Genomic DNA, 20,369 nt, shown 5'->3' with positions numbered 1-20,369 from the left:
CAAGGGGGCAGGCGGGGCCGCGGCCCGCCCCCCCCCCCCCCCCCCCCGGAGGCTGGCCGGGGCTCTTTGGGGAGGGGACCGCCTCGGCTCGGGCCGGGGGAGCCGCGGGGAGGCCGGGCTCCCTCTGGGTCTGGAACCGAGCTTCCCGAGATGGCTAGAGAAGGGGACCCCCGGGGGCCTCCGGCGGCTCCGGACCGGGGATCTCCTTGACCGGCGGAGGGGATTCATCCATGCGTTCGATCCTACTCGTTGAGCGCTTACCGCGCGCGGAGCGCCGTGCGATTCGGCAACAGATAGAGACGATCCCTGCCCGCCGACGGGCTCGCGGTCCGAAACGGGGAGACGGACGACGAGACGAGCAGTCGGGCATCACCGCCGTCGAGGTGAACGGGATCGTGGATACGTATTCATAAGAGAGGAATAAATAACACAGATACGGACGAGTGCCGCGGGGCGGGGAAGGGGGTAGAGCGGAGGGAGGGGGTCCGGGCGACGGGGAGGGGAGGAGGGGCGGAGGGAAAGGGAGGGCTCGGTCTGGGAAGGCCTCCCGGAGGAGGTGAGCTCTCGGTAGGGCTCGGGAGAGGGAGGACGTGATCGTCCGCGGGATTCGAGGAGGAAGGCGTTCCGGGCCAGAGGCGGGACGCGGGCAAGGGGTCGGCGGCGAGAGAGCGGAGAGAGAGGTCCAGTGAGGGGATCGGAATCGGAGGAGGGCAAGCAGCGAGCGCACCGTATCAGACGTTAGGGCCACGTGGCGCTCGGCTCAACGGAGCAAGAGGAGAAAGGAAAGGCCGGGATGAAATGGTCAAGGAGCCTCCCCCCGTTAAACGATTTCAGCCGTCAGAGGACCCGGGTTCTGATCCCAGCCCCGCCACCCGTCCGCCGCGTGACCTGGGGCAAGTCGCTTCTCTGGACCTCGGTCTCCTCCTTCGCCAAAAGGGGATCCGACACCCGTTCTCCCTCCTACTTAGACCGCGGAGGGACAGGGATTGCGTCTGACCCGGTTATCGGGGCTCCGCCCCAGGGCTCAGCGCCGGGCTTGACGTACAGTGAGAGCTCAACAAGTGCCACGATCATTGATCGGTGTTTATACAAATGAGGAAAGAGCCGGGATTCTCGTGTTTTTATTTATTCAAAACGCTCGGCAGGGACCCGCAAACGCCTCCCCCGCTTCCACGCCTCCCATCGGTGCCGTCGGAGCGTTCGGTTCTCCCCACGACGGACTATCCCATCGGGTCGCTCTGCCCGCCGGCCCCGGCGCGCCGGGAGACCCGTCTCTCCCCTCCCCCTGCCCCGTCCCTGTAGAAATTCCTGGGGAAGTCGAGGGCCCCCGGCCTGGAGGAAGAGGGCCGGGCTTTCGGCTTCATTTCCAGAGGAGGATGCGGAGTGAGGGCTGCCCTCCGGGACCGAGCCCGCGGCCCTACGAAGCCCCGGTCTTCGACTGAGACCCCCCCAAATGACCCCCCCCCCCCCCGAGGGGGGGGAGCGGAGGGTGCCCGGGATGGCCGGGCGGGGGGGCGGGGGGGGAGGGCGGGTGAGCGCCGGACCCCCTCAGTAGCCGTCGTCAGCCCAGGTGACTTCGTAGTCCGGGTATTTGGCTCTGATCTTCTCCGTGGCGATGGAGTGCTGGGCGCGCCCGAAGCCCTGGAACGAACGACGGGAGAAGGGGACGGTAGCGCGGGCCACCCCGCGGCCCCCGGGGGGACTCGGCCCGGCAGCGTCCGCTCTGCCCGCGCTACGGACGGGGCCCCGGGCTTCGTCCCGCTCCCTCCCTCGGCCGCTCGCGTCTTCCGTCGCCTAGACCCGGCCTCGGGCCTGGAGTTCGCTCGGCCGACGGCAGCGAGGGGCATCCGGCGGGCGGCCGGTGTGCGCGGAGGACCGCGCCGAGCACTCGGGAGAGTCCGATCCCGGAGACGCGTTCCAAATGGCCTCAGCCCCCCACACCGAGCTCCCCTACCCGCCGGTCGCCCGGGCCGTCCTACCCACCCGGCTAGTTGACCCACCTGCTCACCGGGCTCCGTAGGGAGGGCTAGAGTGTGCCAGCCCGGGATCGCTCTGGGCAAGCGGGAAGCCAGAGCGGCTGGGCAAGAACGGAGAAGGGGAACCGAAAAGAACCGAGAAGCCGCCGCGGCCCGGGGAAAACGGCTCGGGACGGGAGTCGGGAGAGCCGGTTCCTCGTCCCGGCTCCGGCAACGAGTCCGCCGGGCGATCTCGCGCGAGTCGCTCCGCGCCGCCGAGCCGCGGCTTCCTCGCCTATAGAACGGGGACTAAACCTCTCCCTCTCCCTCAGTCCCCGAGTTCCCGGTGGGGCAGGGAACGTGTACGGTCCGATCGTCTCGTGGCTACCGCGGCGCTCGGCTCACGGTGAGCACTTAAAGTCCACGGTCGTCACAAAGAAGGGGGCTGACGCAGGCCAGGGAAGGTGGGAGGCAGCGGGAGGATGGAGACTCCAGGAGAGCAGCGCGGCCTAGCGAGTTGAGGAAATCCGGGGTCCCGAGTTCTAATTCCGGCGCCACCGCGTACCAGCCGTTTGACCTCGGGTAAGTCACTTCGCTTCCCTGTGCCTCGGTTCCCTCATCTGCAGAATGGGGTCGCAATACCTCTTCTCCCTTCTGCTCAGACCGTGAGCCCTCGTGCGGGACCTGGTCATTCTGAATCTCCCCCGGCGCTCAGTACAACACTTGGCCAACAGTGAGCGCTTAATGAACAGCGCGATTATTATTTCTAGCCACGCCCAGCCCGCTGGGAAGATCGGACCCTTCCTCCGAGAAAATCTTCCCGTGGAGGAGAGGCAGGGACGGACGGGTTCACCGTGTCGGGGGTGGGACGCCTCCCGGCCCACTGGACTTGACCGTGGAAGTCGCCGTCGGCGGGGCGGCGCGGCCTAGGGGAGTCAGAGGACCCGGGTTCTAATCCCGGCTCCGCCGCGTGCCGGCTGGGCGACCCCGGGCGAGTCACCGAACCTCTCTGTGCCTCGGTCCCCTCAACCGCAAAACGGCGAGCCCCGCGTGAAGCACGGACGGTGTCCGAACGGACCGGCCCGTATCCGCTCCCGGCGCTCGGTACGGTGCCCGGCACACGGTAAGCGCTCGGCAAAGTCTACGGTCATTTTCCACAGCTCGGCTTCTGCGCCCTGAAGCGGCTCCACTGAAAGGAGGCGGGGCTCGGCATTCCCACCGTACAGTTGGGAAAGCCGAGGCCCGAAGAGGGGTGTGCAGGCCAGGACCTTCTAAGGGGTTCCGGGCCTCCCCCTCTTCCCACTCCGAATCCAAGAGGAACCGTGGCCGGGGTGGGAGGGAGGCTGGAGACGGAACAGGGCGGAGCATCCGGGAAGACAGCGGCCGGCCACGACGAGCCTCCCGTTCGGACCGCCGCTATCCCGTATCCGTCTCGGTGCTTAGTTTGGTGTCTGACACGCAGTAAGCGCCGAGAAAGGACCGTAGAGATAATAGAGAGCCGAGGCGCGGGCTGCGGCCAACTGCCTATCGTGGCTCTGCCCGCCGTCGCCAGGTGGGTCCTTCGCAGCCCGGCGCAGCGACTAGATCACGGGCCTGGGAGTCAGAAGGTCACGGAGTCTAATCCCGCCCCCGCCACCTGTCCGCTGCGGGACCTCGGGCAGGTCGGTTCACTTCTCGGGGCCTCGGTTATCTCCACCTGTCAGACGAGGATCAAAACCGCGAGCCCCACGTGGGTCGGGGCTCGGGTCTAACTCGATCTGCTCGTACCCACCCCGGGGCTCAGTACAGCGCACGTAATGATAATAACGACGACGAGGTTGTTTAGCGTTCACTCTCCGCCAGGCACCGGGGCGGACCCAAGGCGATCGGGTTGTCCCACGTGGGGCTCACGGTCTTGAGCCCCCTTTTCCAGATGAGGGAACTGAGGCCCCGAGAGGTTAAGTGCCTTGGCCAAAGTCACACGGCCGCTAAGCGGCGGAGCCGGGACCAGAACCCACGACCTCTGACTCCCAAGCCCGGGCTCCTTCCGCTGAGCCACGCTGCTTCTCTGCGGTGAGCGCTTAACAAAGACCGTAACTATTTTTACCGTCCGGGACGTCGGGCTCCCCCTCGGCCAGCGCCGCAGATCGAGCACTTATGACCCCGTCTGCAATTTATTTACGCGCGTTAACGTCTGCCTCCCCCACCTCTGGATCGTAAGCTCACCGTGGGCAGGGAGCGTGTCTGGTTTATTGTTCCACCGCCCTCTCCCGAGCGCTCAGCACAGTGTCCGGCACACAGAGCGCGCTCTACAGATCTGACCGGATGACCGAGTCGGGCCCGGGGGCTCCTGCTCACCATGGAGTAGCCGTAGACGTGGATCTTCTTTTCCCGGCTCTGGTGGGAGATCCTGCCGCCGCCCAGACACTCGCAGTCGTAGCCTTGCTTCTGGATCTCTCCCGCCACCTTGTCGTAGATGTCGGCTGGGGGAGAGCGATCGGCGCATCACACGGGACGCGGGGAGTCGGGCCGGACGGCCCCCGCCCAGTCCCCACCCCCTGGCCGGCGTCCTGGGCTCGGAACAGCCTCTTTGACACCACGCTGGGAGGCGGCAAGGTTTAGGGCTGAGAGCCCAGGCTCGGGAGTCAGAAGATGTGGGTTCTGATCCCGGCTCCGCCACCCGGCCGCTGCGGGACCTCGGGCAAGTCACTTTGCATCTCTGGGCCTCAGCACTCTCGCCTGGAAAATGGCGATGAAGACCGAGAGCTCCCCGCGGGACAACCTGACGGCCTCGTATCTCCCCCAGCGCTCAGAAGTGTGCTCGGCACAGAGTAGGCGCTTAACGATAATAATAACGCTGGTATCTGTTAAGCGCTTACTACGTGCCAAGCACTGTTCTAAGCACTGGGATACAAGGTCATCAGGTTGTCCCACCTAGGGCTCACGGTCTTCATCCCCATCTTACGGATGAAGTAACTGAGGCCCAGAGAAGTGAAGTGACTTGCCCAAGGTCACACAGCTGACACACGGCGGAGCTGGGATTAGAACCCACGACCTCTGACTTCCGAGCCCGGGCTCTTTGCCCCGAGCCACGCGGCTTAACAAATACCATCATAATTATTATTATTATTATCACTCTCTCTCTCCTGAACCTCACCCGGCCCCGGGACCCGGCGGGAAAAGGATGGCAGGGCTCAGGAAGTCTGACGCCGTCCCCGGGGCCGGCCGACGGAGAAGGGCATCTTCCCCGGGGCGCGGGAGAGGGGCCTCGGGATCGGGGTCTGAATCAATCGATCAATCGATAGTCTTGACGCGTCCACGTTTTACACGGGTCACCCCCACCCCTCTCCGTTCGGGGGGCGGTGCGGATATGACCCCTCGGGCCCGTCCAGTGACACGGGACGAAGGAGGGAGCAGAGAGAGGGGCGACAGGCCCCCGAGCAGCACGGTCCGGTAGGGAGAGCGACGGCCTGGGGGCCGGGAGACCTGGGTTCTGATCCCGCCTCGACCACTTGTCCGCTGTGTGGCCTGGGCCCACCACTTAACTTCTCTGGGCCTCGGTCTCCCCATCTGTCAAACGGGGTTTAAACGGCCGCTCCCCCTCCTCCACGGACCGCGGGCCCTGGCGGGACGGGGATCCGTTTCCGATCCTATCATCGTCTCTCTACTAGGGCGTCTAGCACGACGGTGGCGGAAAGGGGCCGGGCCCGGAGTCGGAGGTCCTGGGTTCTAATCCCTACACCACCACTCGCCTGCTGGGTGACCTTGGGCAAGTCACAGAACTTCTCTGGGCCTCGGTTCCCTCACTGGTGACAAGGGGGATTAAAAACCGAGCCCCACGTGGGACAAGCTGATCACCCTGCGGCCGCACGGCGCTTAGAACGGTGCTCAGCCTATAGTAAGCGCTTATAAAATACCACGATTATTAATTATCATTTCACTTCCAGCGTGTGGCACACCACACGGCAGAGATAAGGGGCCGGGCCTGGAGTCGGGGGCCCTGGGTTTTAATCCCCGCCCCACCAGGTGGCTGCTGGGTGACCTTGGGCGAGCCGTCTCCCTTCTCCAGCGCCTCAGTCGCCTTGGGACGAAGGTCTGGGTGCAAGCCGCTGGGCTCGTACCGGCCGCAGCGCTTGGCACAGAGTAGGCGCTCAATTGGGAAGCTGCGTGGCTCAGCGGCAGGAGCCCGGGCTTGGGAGTCGGAGGTCGTGGGTTCGAATTTCGGCTCGGCCACTTGGCAGCCGGGTGACTGGGGGCCAGTCACTTCACTTCTCGGGGCCTCAGTTCCCTCCTCTGTCAAAGGGGGAGGGAGCCTCACGTGGGACCACCTCATAATAATAATAATAATGTTGGTATTTGTTAAGCGCTTACTATGTGCCAAGCACTGTTCTAAGCGCTGGGGAAGACACAAGGGAATCGGGTTGTCCCACGTGGGGCTCACAGTCTTAATCCCCCTTTTACAGATGAGGTAACTGAGGCACCGAGAAGTGAAGTGACTTGCCCAGAGTCACCCAGCTGACAAGTGGGCGAGCCAGGATTCGAACCCATGACCTCTGACTCCAAAGCCCGTGCTCTTTCCACTGAGCCACGCTGCTTCTCTGCAGCCACGCTGCTTCTGCCTCATCCCCCCGTATCTCCCCCGGCGCTAAGAACAGTGCTCGGCACCTGCTAAGCGCTTCACCAATACCAAGATTGTTATGACGACGACCAAGACTAATGGACGACGACGGCCCCGGCGGGGGCGGGCGCGCGGGGCTCCTCACCGTGGTAGTCGGCCCAGCCGTAGCCGCGGACGACGTCCTTGGCGGGCCCCGGGGCGCCCTCGGGCCCGGCCGCCCGCACCCGGATCAGCACGTACTTGAAGACGCCATCGGCGTCGATGTCCACATCGGGGACCTGCGCCAGGCCCGACGCCGCCATCTTGCCCGCGCCCCCACGGCCCGCCTCGCGCCCCCACGGCCCGCCTCGCGCGCCCAGGGGGCCCCACGCGCAGGCGCCGATCGGGGGGGGCGGGCCGGGGCCCGCGGCGGCGGCCAATCGCGTCTCGCCGGCCCGCCCGGTGACGGCGCGGGGAGCCAATAGCCACTCGGAAGCCGTCCCCGAACGAACCAATCAGAATGCCGGCGCTTAAAGGCACGGGCGGCCGGGGGGGGGCGGGGGAGGCGGGGGTCGCGGCCCGCTCAGACGGAGAAATACGAAGGAGGAGGATGATGATGATGATGATGATGGGGGGGGGCATTTGGCAATAATAATAATAACCTGGTACCTGTTAATAATAATAATGTTGGTATCTGTAAAGCGATTACTGGGTGCAGAACACCGTTCTAAGCGCTGGGGGAGATAGAGGGTCATCAGGCGGTCCCACGTGAGGCTCACGGTCTTCATCCCATTTGACAGACGAGGGCACCGAGGCCCAGAGAAGCGAAGTGACTCGCCCACAGTCCCACAGCTGCTGACAAGTGGCAGAGCCGGCATTCGAACCCACGACCTCTGACTCCCAAGCCCGGGCTCTTGCCCCCGGGCCACGCTGCTGGTCGTGCGATGGGCCAAGCGCCCAGTACAGCGCTCGGCATTCAGTAAGCGTTTAACGACCACCACCGTTAAGCAGGGGCTGTGGAGGGGCCAAGGACGGGGGCGGAGGGGTCTCCACTGTGACTCCGCATGACGGGCGGGAGAGACGCGCCATTTGGGCGGCCCGGCCGGAGGCCGGTGGAACGAGCGCGGGACCGAAAGTCAGGAGATCTGGTTTTTTGTCGCTCTTCTTTTATTTTGTTTTATATTTTTTGCTAGATGTACTAATAAGCGCTTAATAAATACCACAACGATTGTTGTTATTACTGTGTATCAGGCACTGTCCAAGCTAAGCAGGCCGGACAGAGTCCGCGGCCCACGTGGGCCTCACGGTCTCGATCCCCCTTTTCCAGATGAGGCGGCTGAGGCGCAGACAAGTGAAGCGACTTGCCCAGAGTCACCCAGCGGAAAGCGGTGGACCCGGGATCGGAACCCGGGTCCTCCCGACCCCCGGGCCTGCGTTTTAAGAAGCAGCGTGACCGAGCGGATAGACCGCGGGCCCGGGAGTCGGAAGGATCTGGGTTCCGATCCCGGATCCGCCGCGTGACCTCGAGCGAGTCGCTTCCCGCCTCCGCGTCTCGGGACCCGCATCTGCGAAACGGGGGCGACGGACGGGTCCGACCCGATCAACTCGTATCTCCCTCGGTGCTTAGAACGGCGCTCGGCACGTAGCGCTTAAAAAGTACCGCGATGGCCATCCGCTAGGCCGCACCGGTTCCGATCCCTGTCGCGCTCCGCCTCCGGAGGGACTTTAGGCAAGTCACCCCACCTCCCCGTGCCTCAGTTTACTCACCTGTAAAATGGGGATTAAACGCTCGGCCTCTCCCCCCGCCCCCCGCCCCAGTCTGCAAAACTCGCGCCGGACCCGACCGTGTCCGATCTGATGGTATCGGATCTAACCCGGTGCTTTTTTTTATGGTGTCTGTTAAAGGCTTATTTGGCGTCAGGCGCCGGGGTAGCTATAAGATGATCACGTCGGAGACGCGATAGAGTTTACAGACTAAATCGGAAGGCGGAGGATCTAATCCCCATTTTACAGAGGAGGCGACCGAGGCAGAGGGAAGGTGTGCCCCGTCGGAGGTCGCTCACCGGGCGGGCGGCGGAGCGGGGGATCGGAACCCGGACCTTTCGACCCCGGGGTCCCAGCTCTCTCCCCTCTGCCGGGCCGCCTCCCCCGTGCTCGGCGATCCACCAGACGATCGAGGAACGGTATTTATCGAGCGTTTACTGTCTGCGAAGCACGGTACCGGGCGCTCGGGAGAGGACGATGCAACGGAGTCGGTGGACGCGTTCCACCTAAGTGAGCGCCTAACAAACGGCATCGCGGTCATCCTTAGGATGTGGAGGGGGGCGGGCGGAGGAGACGCCCCCCCCCTCCAATCCGAGGCCCTGAACTCCCCGCTTGTCGGTCCTGGCGGGGGGCGACGGGAGGGGGCCCCGAGATCATCCCCCCGCCCTCCGAGGAAGCGGGGGTCTGCGGCCTTCGACCTTGGGGGCCCGGAAGGGGAGGCCGCCCCGCCGGCTCCAAAGCCTACAAGCCCCAGAGCCCTCGGCCGCGGGCGGGGCCGGGGGAGCCCGGGGCTCCCCCCGGCGGGGCGCTCTCCGAGGTCCCGTCGCCCCGGTCCCCGGGATGGAAGGGAGGGGAGGGGAGGGGAGGGGAGGGGGCCGGGGCCGGGGCCGGGCCGTGCAAAGAAGCAAAGAAGCGGCGATGCCGCCGTGCAAACAGGCGCTGGTGCAAATGAACAGACGGGGTCGGGGCCCGGGGTCCGGGGCCCGGGGCCCGGGGCCCGGGGCCCGGCCTGCGGAGGAGGCCCGCCCGGCCGGGAAACATCCCTCGCCCACGGAAGAGCCCGGGAAGCCCCCTCCACCGCCTCCCTCCCCGGGGTCTCCCTAGAAGCCCCCCCCCTCCAACCGACCCCGGGGACCCTGACCACCCTGCTTCGAAGCTGACCCGGATCCCCTCAGCCGAAGAGGCATCCTTGCCACTCGGACCGAGGTGGCCCTCGGCGGTCTCGGCCTTCTCCGGCCGAACCTCCTACCACGGTGACCCGCTCGGGGCCTCCGTGACCCCGAGCCGGACCCCCGGATCGGGGTCTCCCCGAGCCCCCTCCGAGTGACCTAAAGTGCATTAACCTCTCCTCCCCCACTGCGAAACGAACCTTGTCGAGAGCTGCATCGGTTCTCCGAGCTCTTTCCCTCCCCCGCCCAGCCTTCCCGCAGCCGCACGGACGGGACCGTCCCCGGGGAATCGGGCTGCCGGCCCCGGGTCCCTCGCCGGGGACGCGGGGCGGAGGCCTCTTAACCCCGGAGGGGGGGGGGGGGGCTCCGGCTTCTCCCTCCCCCCAGACCCCCCGCCCCTCCCCGGCACCGACTGTCACTCGCCCCGCCTTCCCTCGGGGCACGGGGCGAGGGAGAGGGGAGACACCCCCGTCCGAACCCCCGAACCCCGACCGAAGTGCCGACGCTCATCTCTCCCACCCCGGCTCGGCATTTCCCGCTGACGTCCGCCGCGGCCGATGGAAACAGCTCCACCTCCTTGTGGGTGCGCCGGGGACCGGTCATCGTGGACCGGTCACCGTGTTCATCCGGAGGGGGTGGCGGCCTGGGAACCCCGTAAACCACCTATCGGGCGGCGGGGGGAAGGGGGAGTAAAGAGGGAGGGGGCTCCGGGGCAGAGGATGGCGTGGGGGGAGCTTGCCGCGGCCCCGCTGGGGGCCGGCTGACTCAGAGCGAGGATGGCATCCGATGGAAACGGCTATCACTTCCCCCCTCGCCATGGCCGTCGCTCGGAGGAAGAAGAGGAGGGAGACGAGGCGAAGGACGAGGGGGAGGAGGTGCAGGAGGAGCAGGAAGGGGAGGGAGAAGGGGAAGGCGCCGTCTCCTCTTCCTCCCCCCCCCCCCCCCCCCCGTCCTTCTCCACCTCCCCTTTTCCCTCCTCCCTCAAACTTTCCCCTTCGGGTAGTTCTCCACTCTCGGTCTCCACTCACCGAACCCATCCGACCCTCCTGCCTCCGTCCCCAAACCCACGGCATTCCTCTGGCCCGAAGGGCCCTCCCCACTCCTCTTTAGTCCCAAACCCCCGCTTTTCTTCGTCGCTCGCCCCGAACCCCATCCCTTCTAGGCAGCCTTCCCGGATGAATCCCACTCGATCCACGGGGAAGCCCGAAACGGGACGCGGCGCTCGGGCACGGCGCCTCGCGCTCCGTCGCCTCTCCTTCCTGTAGCTCGTTTAATGCCCGTCACCTCCCTCCCTGGATCGTGAGCATCCCGGGGCCCGGGATCGGGCCCACCTACTCCTCCGTCCTCTCCCCGGCCCTCGGGACAGCGCGCCGCAGAGAGCGCGGGCTCGGCGGACGCTACCGAGGGATCGTAAAACTCCTCGAGGGCGGGGGTCGGGTCCGTCTGCACTCTCCCGTACCCTCCCGAGCGCTTAGTATGATGCACCGCACGCGGCGAGCGCTTAATAAGACCACGGAGTGAGGTCGGCGAGCCCGGGCCTCCGGCGACGGCCGACCCGAGGCGGGTCACGGCTCGGACTCTCGGCGGCCGAGATCGCCGAGCGACCTTCGGGGCCCCGGCCGGGGTCCCCGGGACTCGCCGAGGGACACCGAAAGGACGGAGTCCCCACGGCGGGTCGGGGCGGCGGGGGGGACACGGGAGAGGCATTTAAAGTGACATCCCTTAGCTTTGGTTAACCCGGGGGCTTAGTACCTGACGGGACCGGGGAGGATGGGGGATAGGGAAAGCCGGGGACGGCCGCCACCCCCCCCCCCACTCAGCCCCCCAACGCCCCCTTCTCCCGAGGTCTGGGGGGCTCCCCCGCCTCCCCCTCACCCCCCTCCCGCCACTAACCAGGGAGGGAGGCAGGTTGAGGATGGGGGAGAGACCGAGGCCCGGAGCAGGGAGCAAACGAGAGGGGTGGGGGTGGGGAGGGATACACTCCGACCCAGGCGCGGACAAGGCCGTCCCCACGGGACCTCCTTAGCCGGGGGCCCTTCCAAGGGGGGGTGTCTCTCTCCCCGAAGACCGGCTACCCGGAGGTGTGTAGAGAGCAGGGGCGGGCCGGGGGTGCTGGGAGAGGCCCGCCCCTCGGGTTCCCGCCCGGCGGCGCGGGCCCGGGGGCCCGGGTGGCCGGGCGCATCCGGAGCCCCCGGGCTTGGCGCGCGAAGGAGTCTGCGGGCGACCCGCCCCCGGGAGGTCCGCGGCCTCGGCTCCCGGGCCGGGGGCAGATCCGCGCTTCGGGCGTCAGGCGCAGGCCGGGGCGCGGAGGGCCTCGAGGCTCCGGCGAATTCCCGCCCTCCGGGCCACGTGGCGGGAAGGGGCCGGGTGGGGGTGGGGGGGGACGGGGAGCCTCCCTCTCCCGCCCCCGCCGGCCCGCTCCGCGACGGGGGACGGGACGCGGGAGGCGGTGGCGGTCACATGAGGTCGTCGAGGAGGTCGTCGCCGGCCACCCAGTCGAGGGTGCGGGGCTCGGAGGCGGCCAGGATGACGCACATGAAGGGCCTGCCGGTGCGGCCGTCGGTGGGGTAGATGGTGGTGGGGGTGAAGCGGCGCCCGCCCTCGACGAAGCGGCAGAGCCGCTCGTAGACGGCCGGGAACTGGCGGCGGAGGCAGACGCCGCGGAGGCGCAGCTGGCGCTGGATGTGGATGAAGCAGACCTCGCGGGCCCGGCGGCCGGCCTCGCCCTCCTGGCCCGGCTCGGCCGTGCCGGGCGGCGGGGTGAGGATCAGCGTGTCCAGGACCGGGGCCCCCGCCGCCGCCGGGCGGGCCGCCGCCGCCGGGTGGGCCGCCGCCACCGCCGGGGCCGCCGCGGCCGGGGCCAGGGCCAGCCGGGCGAAGCGGCGCACGGTGGGCGCGGGGCTCCCGGGCGCCACGGCCACGGCCACGTTGAGCAGGAAGCACTCGGCCGGCTCGTAGCGGCGGCCGGCGGCCTGCAGCCGGCGGCCGTAGCCGCCCAGCGGGTCGGCGTAGCCACCCAGCTCCCGCAGCGACAGGTAGGCGGGCGAGAGGAGCAGGCCCTCCAGGCCGAAGCGCAGGAAGTTCTCGGCCGAGCCGGGGCTGGGGAAGCCCAGGAAGAGGACGCCGCGGCCGCGGGAGAGGAAGCCCAGGCGGGCGATGCGGGAGAAGGCCCGGTGCACCGGCGCGCTGGCGCGGCAGAAGCGCAGCAGGCGGCGGCACACGCCGCCCAGGCGGCCGGAGGCGCAGCTCTCCCTGTGCAGGCCCCAGTCCTGGCGGCGGCACAGGCGGGAGCAGTAATAGGTGGGGCAGCCGTGGCACGACTTGAAGTAGAGGCAGGCGTTGAACGGGGTCTCCGGCCGCCGGCACCTGGCGTTGGAGCAGCGCATCAGGGCGGCGGCGGCGCTCGGCTCCGGGGAGCCCCCGCGGGCCCGGCCCCGCCGCCGTTCCTCCTCCTCCTCCTCCTCCTCGTCGTCGTCGTCGTCGTCCCGGTCGTCGACGTCGACCTCCTCTCCCTCCTCCTCCTCCCCCTCCTCCGCCGCCGCCGGGTCCCCGTCGCCCCTCGGGCGGCCGTCCGGGCCGGCCTCGCCGAGCAGGCGGCGCAGGCGGCGGGTCAGGCCGTCGGGGGGCCGCGGGGCCGGCGGGCGGGCGGCGGCGGGCCCGCCGTCGATGAGCAGGTCGGCGATGAGCTCGTCCAGCTGCTCCGGGCCGGGGCCCCGGCCGGCCGGCCGCCCCCCGCCCCGGGCCCGCAGGTCGTTGTCGGTGATGGTGATCTCCGGGGTGACGAACCAGGTGCGGGCGCCGCCGTCCCCGGGGCCCGGCTCGGCCAGCGAGCTGTCCGACAGCGACAGCGCCGCGTAGCGCTTGGGCGAGCTGGACAGGGTGACCACGACGGGCGGGCGGCGCGGGGGCTCCCCGCCGCCCGCCAGGTCCTCCGCGCTGCGGCCCTGGCCCGGGGGCCCGGCCCTCCGGGGGCCCGGCGGCGCCAGGAGGTCGTCCCACGAGCGGGAGAAGGGGCGGCGGGCCCGGGCCGGGCGCGGGGGGCCGGCCCGGGTAGGCGGCGGGGGCGGCGGCGGGGCCGGAGGGCGGGCCCACCGGGCCGGGGAGGAGGGCGAGGCGGCGCGGGGGGGGACGGCCCGCGCCCGGGGCCGGCCGGCCGCCGCCTCCTCCTCCTCCTCCTCCTCCGAGGAGAAGAAGAAGAAGAAGGAGGAGCGGCGCGGGCCCGCGGGGGGCTCCCGGGCGGGGAAGGTCCGGCTGCGCTCCGGGTAGTAGGGCCCGGCCCGGAGAGGAGCGGGGGAGGGCCGGGGCCGGGGCGCCTCGGTGTAGAAGAACTGCGTGGGTCCCGGGGGTCCCGGGGGTCCGTCCCCGGCGGGGCGGCGCCAGTCGCCGGGCGTGGGCGTGCGGGCCGGGACCGGGGGCCGGGGCCGGGGGCCGCCCCGCTCGGCCTGCCGCAGCACCTCCTCGTCCGGCTTGACGTCCAGCCGGCAGCGGACGTGCGGGACGGGCGGGGGCTGGAGCGGGGGCGGGCCCGGGGCCGGGGGGGCGCACAGGGCCCCGCTGCGCTGCGGCTGCAGCTTGATGGGGTGGACCTCGTTGGCCAGCGGGCGGGCCGCCGGGGGCAGGACCGGGCCGGGGGGCTCCCGCCACGGGTGGGCCTCGAGGGGGCCGCGCCGCCCCGGGGCGGGGGCGGGGGCGGCGGGGCGGGGGGCGCTCTTGGAGCGGGGCCGGCGCAGGGGCTCCGGGCGGGGGCCGGGGGCGCGGCCGCCGTCGCGGTCCCGGGCCCGGTGGCGGGGCCCGGGGGGCTCCGGGCCCGGAGGGCCGGGCCGCCGGGGGGAGGGGGCGGCGGCCGCCGGGGGTCCCGCCCCGCCCGCCCCGTCCAGGGCCTCCAGGAAGTCGAAGCTGCGGCAGTGGCGCTTGTTGAAGGGGGCGGCGGGGCGGGGCGGGGGCCGCTCCCACGGCGGGCGGCCGTCCGGGGCGGCGGGGCCCGGCGCCAACGGCTTCATGTCCGGGTAGACGGTGGACACCAGCGGGGCCGGCGGGTCCGTGCGGGTCATCTTCGAGGCGGCGCCCGCGGGCCGGCTCAGGCCTCGGCGGCGGCGGGCCCTGCCGGGGGGAGGCGGGGGAGGGACGGGGCTGACGGGGGAGCCGCCGGGAAACCGAGGCGGGCGCCGGGGCCGCCCCGGGCTCCTGGCTAAGGCCCGGGCGGGGGGCGCGGGGGGCGGGGCGGGCCGCGACGCGGCGGCCCCGCCCTCGACCGGTCCCGGCGGCCGGGCCGCTCCGGACTCACCTGGGGCGGCGGGGGCGGGGGCCGAGGTCCTGCCGGCGGCGGCGGTCCGGGGGGCGACGGGGACGGGCGGGCCGCGCAACGGGGGAGGCCGGGGGGCGACCGTCATTCTGCCCAGGAGCCCGCGCCTGAAAGAGAAAGCCCGCAGGTCCCCCTGGCCTTGTTCCTCCTCTGAGGACCCCGGGACCCCCGCCCTCCTCCTCCTCCTCCTCCCCGGGACCCCCAGGGTCTCCTGGGTCCAGCCCCGCGGCAGTCGCCGTGGTCGTGACGCCTTGGAAGGCGAGGCTGGTATTCCCAGGCGCGCGCGTGTGTGTGTGCCGGGACGGTCCTTCGTTCGATCGTATTTACCGAGCGCTTACCGGGTGCGGAGCACCGCGCTATAAGCTCTGGGAGAGCGCGATGCGACGCTAAACGGACGCATCCTCTCCTTGCCTCTGCCCGGCCCCAGAGGGAGAGGGAGGACACGGAAGCGAAGTGACGCTCACCCCCGTAATCGGGATGGCGGTTTAGTGCTCACGGCGCGCCAGGCGCCGGAGCGAAGGCGAAGGCGGAGGAGCCGAGTGACTCGCCCCCAAGGTCGGAACCCGGGTCCTTCTGACTCTCGGGCTCCCGGCCCACGCTGCCTCTCCGGGCTCACGGCGGCCAGGGAATCTGGGGGCGAGCCGGGGTGACCCCGGCTTGTATTATCGGACCCCGGGAGCGACCGGGCCCGGGGACGATCTGGAGGGGAGGAGGGCGGACTCCCTCTTATCACGTAGATCGTTTGACCTCGGGAGCCACGAGGCCGAGGGAAGAAGCGGAGGAGAAACTCCGTTATCTTTCGGAGCGGATTGGAGGCCCCGGACCGTTGGAGAGGAACTGAATGGTTTGGCAGAGGGCTCGAGGAGGGGCTAAATCGCCCCGCTGGCCAGGAAAAAGGTCGCCGCGCGGGGGCCGTGGGGAATAAGCCTGGGGGGGGGTGCAGTCTCGGAAGACAGCGGGCAATCCCGAGCAGCCGCGACCCCCAAAAAACAAGGGACAAAAGGGGGAAAGAACCGGCCCTCTTCGTCGCCCGGTGCGGGACCACCCAAGCCATGCGCTAAGACGACACTGGCTACCGAGACCGCGCACCCACGACTTGAATCGGGACGACGACGAGCTCACGCGCGCCTGTGTGTGTGTGTGCGCGCTTAACCTCTGTTTCAGTGGAAAAGAAAGCTTTCCAATCTAACGGCGGTGTCTGGTTTTTACTTTGGGGACCCGTCATTTGAGCGCCCGAACGAAAAAGGGGAGTCGGATCCCCGGTTAAGGTCGAGCGCCTGATATCTTGGGGGAGAGGATCCCTCGGCGGGGCTCGTGCCAGATGTGTCCGTTTGTTGTTCCGCCGTGCTCTCCCAAGGACCTAGTACGAGTGCTTCGCGCACAGTGAGCGCTCGATAAATACGACCGAAGGAACGAATGAAGGAATGAATGGGCTCCAGGCTGCCGCAGGATGACCGTCTAAACCCTAACAACGGCTCTCTGCTCGAGCTTCCGAGCGCTCTCCCGACTACTGTGTCACGGGGCCGTACCCCGGCCGCCCTCTGCCCCCCCCCCATATAGCAGAGAAACTGAGGCCCAGACAGGGTAAATTACACCCACAGTTGCCCTGCGGGGGCAGAGCCGGGGCTGAGGACTCTTTGCGATCGGCTTCACCATCCCTCCCGTCACCTCCCTCCACCCTCCCCGCCACTGGCTCGCCTCCTCTCCTCTCCCATCCCTTCTTCCCCGATTCCTTCGGAGAGTGAGGGAGAGGAGCAGGGAACGGAGATAGGAATGAAACAAGAAATCCGATCGAGAAGATGGGAGGAGGATGTGTATGTGGGGGGGGGGGGGGGGGCGGTTCGAAATAGGGTGGGCGCTTATGACGGTTGAGGTATTTTTTTAAGCACTTGCTAGGTGCCAAGCATTTTGCTAAGCACTGGGTTCAATTACAGTCAGATCAGGCAATGGGCATTCTGCCTTAGGGGTGTGGGGGGTGCTGGGGGGGGGTGGAGTTAATCGAGGGTATTTACTGAGCACTTACTGTGCGTCCAACACTCTATTAAGCATTCGGGAAAGTACAATACGATATTCCCTGCAAATAGTGTGTATTCATTTATATGTGCGTGTGGGTATGTTCATACGTTCATTCAGCCGTATTTATTGAGCGCTGAGAGTATGCAAAGCGCTTAGGAGAGTACAATCCAACGACAGTCACATTCCCTGCCCACAATGAGCTCACAGTCTAGGGGGGAGACGGACATTAAGATGCATAAATAAACTGTCATTCATTCATTCATTCAATAGTATTTATTGAGCGCTTACTATGTGCCGAGCACTGGACTAAGCGCTTGGAATGTACAATTCGGCAACGGATAGAGGCCATCCCTGCCCGGTGACGGGCTCACAGTCTAATCGGGGGAGTCGGACAGCGGAGCAAAACAGAACGAAACAGAAACAAGACGACATCATCACGATAAATAGAATCAAGGGGACGCACACCTCATTAACAAAATAAAGAGGGTAATAAATAATATATACAAAGGAGCACAGTGCTGAGGGGAAGGGGGAGGAGCAGAGGGGAGCAGAGGGAAAAGGGGGATCAGCTGAGGGGAGGGGGAGGAACAGAGGGAAAATGGGGGGGGGGCTCGGTCTGGGAAGGCCTCCTGGAGGAGGTGAACCCTCAGTAGGGCTTGGAAGAGGGGAAGAGAGTTAGTTTGGCGGATGTGAGGAGGGAGGGCGTTGCGGCACGGTGGTAGGACGTGGGCCGGGGGTCGACGGCGGGGCAGGCGAGGACGAGGCCCGGCGAGGAGGCGGGCGGCAGAGGAGCGGAGCGTGCGGGATGGGCGGCAGAAAGAGAGAAGGGAGGCGAGGTAGGAGGGGGGCAAGGGGATGTACGCCTTGGAAGCCGAGAGTGAGTTTTCGCTTCATGCGACGGTCGGCGGGCAGGTTACCGGAGGTTTTCGAGGAGGCGGGTGACACGCCCAGAGCGTGTCCGCAGGAAGACGATCCGGGCAGCGGAGTGAAATAAAGACCGAAGCGGGGAGAGACGGGAGGTTGGGAGGTCAGAAGAGAGGCCGCCGGAGTCATCCCGTCAGGATCGGATGACTGACGAGGTAGCAGTTTGGACGGAGAGGAAAGGGCGGAGCTTGCCATGTCGCGAAGGTGAGGCCGGCAGGGGTCGGTGACGGATTGGACGGGTGGGGCGAGTAGCCGAATAAATACGTGACAGATCTGGACCTAAGTGGTGTGGGGCCGGGAGGGAGGACGAATGAGGAGAGCGAGTCAGGGCGTCGCAGAAGGGAGGGGGAGAAGAGGAGAGGAGGGCTTAGTCGGGGAAGGCTTCTTGGAGGAGATGGGCCTTCCATAAGGCTTCGGATGGAGGGAGAGCAATTATCTGTCCGATACGAGCGGGGAGGGCTTTCCGGGCCAGAGGCAGGACGGGGGCGAGGAGTCGGCAGGGAGAGAGACGAGATGGAGGGATGGCGAGGAGGTTGGCATCGGAGGAGCGAAGCGTGCGGGCCGGGTTGGAGTAGGAGAGCAGCGAGGTGAGGGAGGAGGGGGCGAGGGGATCGACGCCTTTCAAGCCAACGGCGAGGAAGTTTCGTCTGAATCGTGGTATGCGTTAAGCCCTTACTACGTGCCGGGCACCGTACTGAACAGATCGGGCCGGACCCGGTCCCCGTGCCCGCGTGGGGCTCGCCGTCTCCGACCCCACCTTCCAGATGCGGGAACTGAGGCCCAGAGAAGGGAAGCGACTTGGCCAAGGTCACGCAGCTGACAGAGTAGCGGAGCTGGGGAATAAAACCCTTGACCTCCTGATTCCCAGAACTGGGCTCCATCCACCTCGCCGAGCCGCTTGTGTCCGCGCGCTCTAAGCCTCCCTCCCGGCCTTACTCTTGGATCGTGAGCCCCTTCGGGGCCAGGGCCCCCATCTGGCGCTTGCCCTCGTATCCTGTCCCGGGGCTTAGTTCGGGGCTCGTCACACAGTAGCCCTGATAAATAATAAGCGCTTAAGTGCTCAGAACGGTGCTCGGCCCACAGTAAGCGCTCAATAAATACGATCGAATAGTAAATACCCTCACCGCTCCCGCTGCTGCTATTAGCGGGCATCCAGCTGGTAGTCTGGTCCCAGCCGCCCCCGGAGCCCGCCCCGCCTCGTCCGACCACCCCCCCCCCCCCCCGGGGCCGGGTGCCGGGCCAGCGCCAGAGAAGGGGCGGGCGGGCGGGAGGGAGGGCAGCTAGACCGGAGCCGAGACGCCGGGGCCTGTTCCCGTGAGCCGCTGGAAGTACGAGTCTCTCACACGATCCCATCACTATCTGCAGAGCGCTGTTCTAAGCGCCGGGGTAGAGAGAGGGTAATCCAGTTGTCCCCCGTGAGGCTCCCCGTCTTCACCCCCATTTTCCAGATGAGGGAACCGAGGCACCGAGAAGTGAAGTGACTCGGCCACGGTCACACGGCTGACGGGCGGCGGAGCCGGGATTGGAACCCATGACCTCTGACCGCCAAGCCCGGGCTCTTTCCCCTGAGCCCCGCTGCGGCGGATCCAAGCGGGATCCGGCCCCGGCCCTCAAACAACCCACAGCGGAGACACGCGCTCACATAAGCTCCCCCGAGGAAGAGAAGCGACGCGGCCTAAGGGCTAGAGCCCGGGCCCGGGAGTCAGGAGGACCTGGGTTCGAATCCCGGCTCCGCCACTCGGCGGCGGGGTGACCACGGGCCGGCGGCTTCACTTCTCTGGGCCTCGGTCACCTCCTCTGGACAATTCATTCATTCATTCGATGGTATTTATTGAGCGCTTACAGAGCACTGGACTAAGCGCTTGGAATGGACAGTTCGGCAACAGATAGAGACGATCCCCGCCCCGTGACGGGCTCACGGTCTAAACGGGGGAGACAGATGGCGGAGCGAAACAGAACCTACAGACACAGGTGTGGAAATGTGTGTAAGTGTCGAGGGGCTGAAGGTGAAGGCGAGTACTTAAAAGGTACCGGTCCAAGTACATGGGTGACGGGAGAGGGAGTAGGGAAAATGCGAGCTTAGGGAAGGCCTCTGGGAGGAGATGGGACTTGAATGAGGCTTTGGAGACAGGGAGAGCCGGCCGCGGCATGTCGTATACAATGGAGGTGAAGACTGCGAGCCCACGCGGGCCAGGGACCGGGTCCCACCAGGTTAGCGTGCAACTACCCCGGGGCTCAGTAGCGGGACCCGGCACCTCGTAAGCGCCCAACGAACGGCATGAAAAATACAGGCGGACACGTGAATCTCAACACCGGACATAGAAAGAAGCAAGGCACTCGAATCACTGAACGCACACGGCGGCGCCGCCCGCGCCCAACGGATCTCTTCACCCCGACTCATCCTCACCCCTCTCCTGCCGCACCCCGGCTCTCCCCGCCATCCAACCTCGACCTGCTCACTGCCCCTCGGCCTCACCTCGCTGGCCTTCCACCCCCTGCTCCCGCCCTCCCCGTTCACAGCTGGCCGACCACCGCCTTCTCCGGCCTCAAAGTCCCATCTCCTCCAGGAAGGCCACCCTGACTTAATTCCTCCACCCCCCCCCCCCCCCAACCCCGTGGCGTCACCTCTGGGACGGATTGTAAACGGGGAGAGCAGGATGGGG

At 67.6% G+C, this 20,369-nt stretch overlaps 2 protein-coding genes across 2 annotated transcripts; both read right to left on the bottom strand.

Annotated features, from left to right (window-relative positions):
* Window positions 1-1,105: 1,105 nt before the first annotated feature.
* Window positions 1,106-6,888, bottom strand: PHPT1 (phosphohistidine phosphatase 1). Its single transcript, XM_029054214.2, has 3 exons — window positions 6,698-6,888; window positions 4,293-4,417; window positions 1,106-1,641 (listed from the first exon to the last, which is right to left on the bottom strand). The coding sequence occupies exons 1-3, from the start codon at window positions 6,852-6,854 to the stop codon at window positions 1,549-1,551; spliced, it is 375 nt and encodes a 124-aa protein (XP_028910047.1). The 5' UTR covers window positions 6,855-6,888; the 3' UTR covers window positions 1,106-1,548.
* A 4,723-nt stretch (window positions 6,889-11,611) lies between these two features.
* AJM1 (apical junction component 1 homolog) lies at window positions 11,612-14,556 on the bottom strand. The gene is made up of 4 exons (XM_039910683.1): window positions 14,324-14,556; window positions 13,652-14,263; window positions 12,968-13,495; window positions 11,612-12,904 (listed from the first exon to the last, which is right to left on the bottom strand). The coding sequence occupies exons 1-4, from the start codon at window positions 14,513-14,515 to the stop codon at window positions 11,921-11,923; spliced, it is 2,316 nt and encodes a 771-aa protein (XP_039766617.1). The 5' UTR covers window positions 14,516-14,556; the 3' UTR covers window positions 11,612-11,920.
* Between the last annotated feature and the right edge of the window lie 5,813 nt (window positions 14,557-20,369).

Source organism: Ornithorhynchus anatinus, chromosome X4, assembly GCF_004115215.2.
Source record: "Ornithorhynchus anatinus isolate Pmale09 chromosome X4, mOrnAna1.pri.v4, whole genome shotgun sequence".
Taxonomy (NCBI): Eukaryota; Metazoa; Chordata; class Mammalia; order Monotremata; family Ornithorhynchidae; genus Ornithorhynchus; species Ornithorhynchus anatinus.
This window is presented reverse-complemented; position numbering and strand designations above follow the sequence as displayed.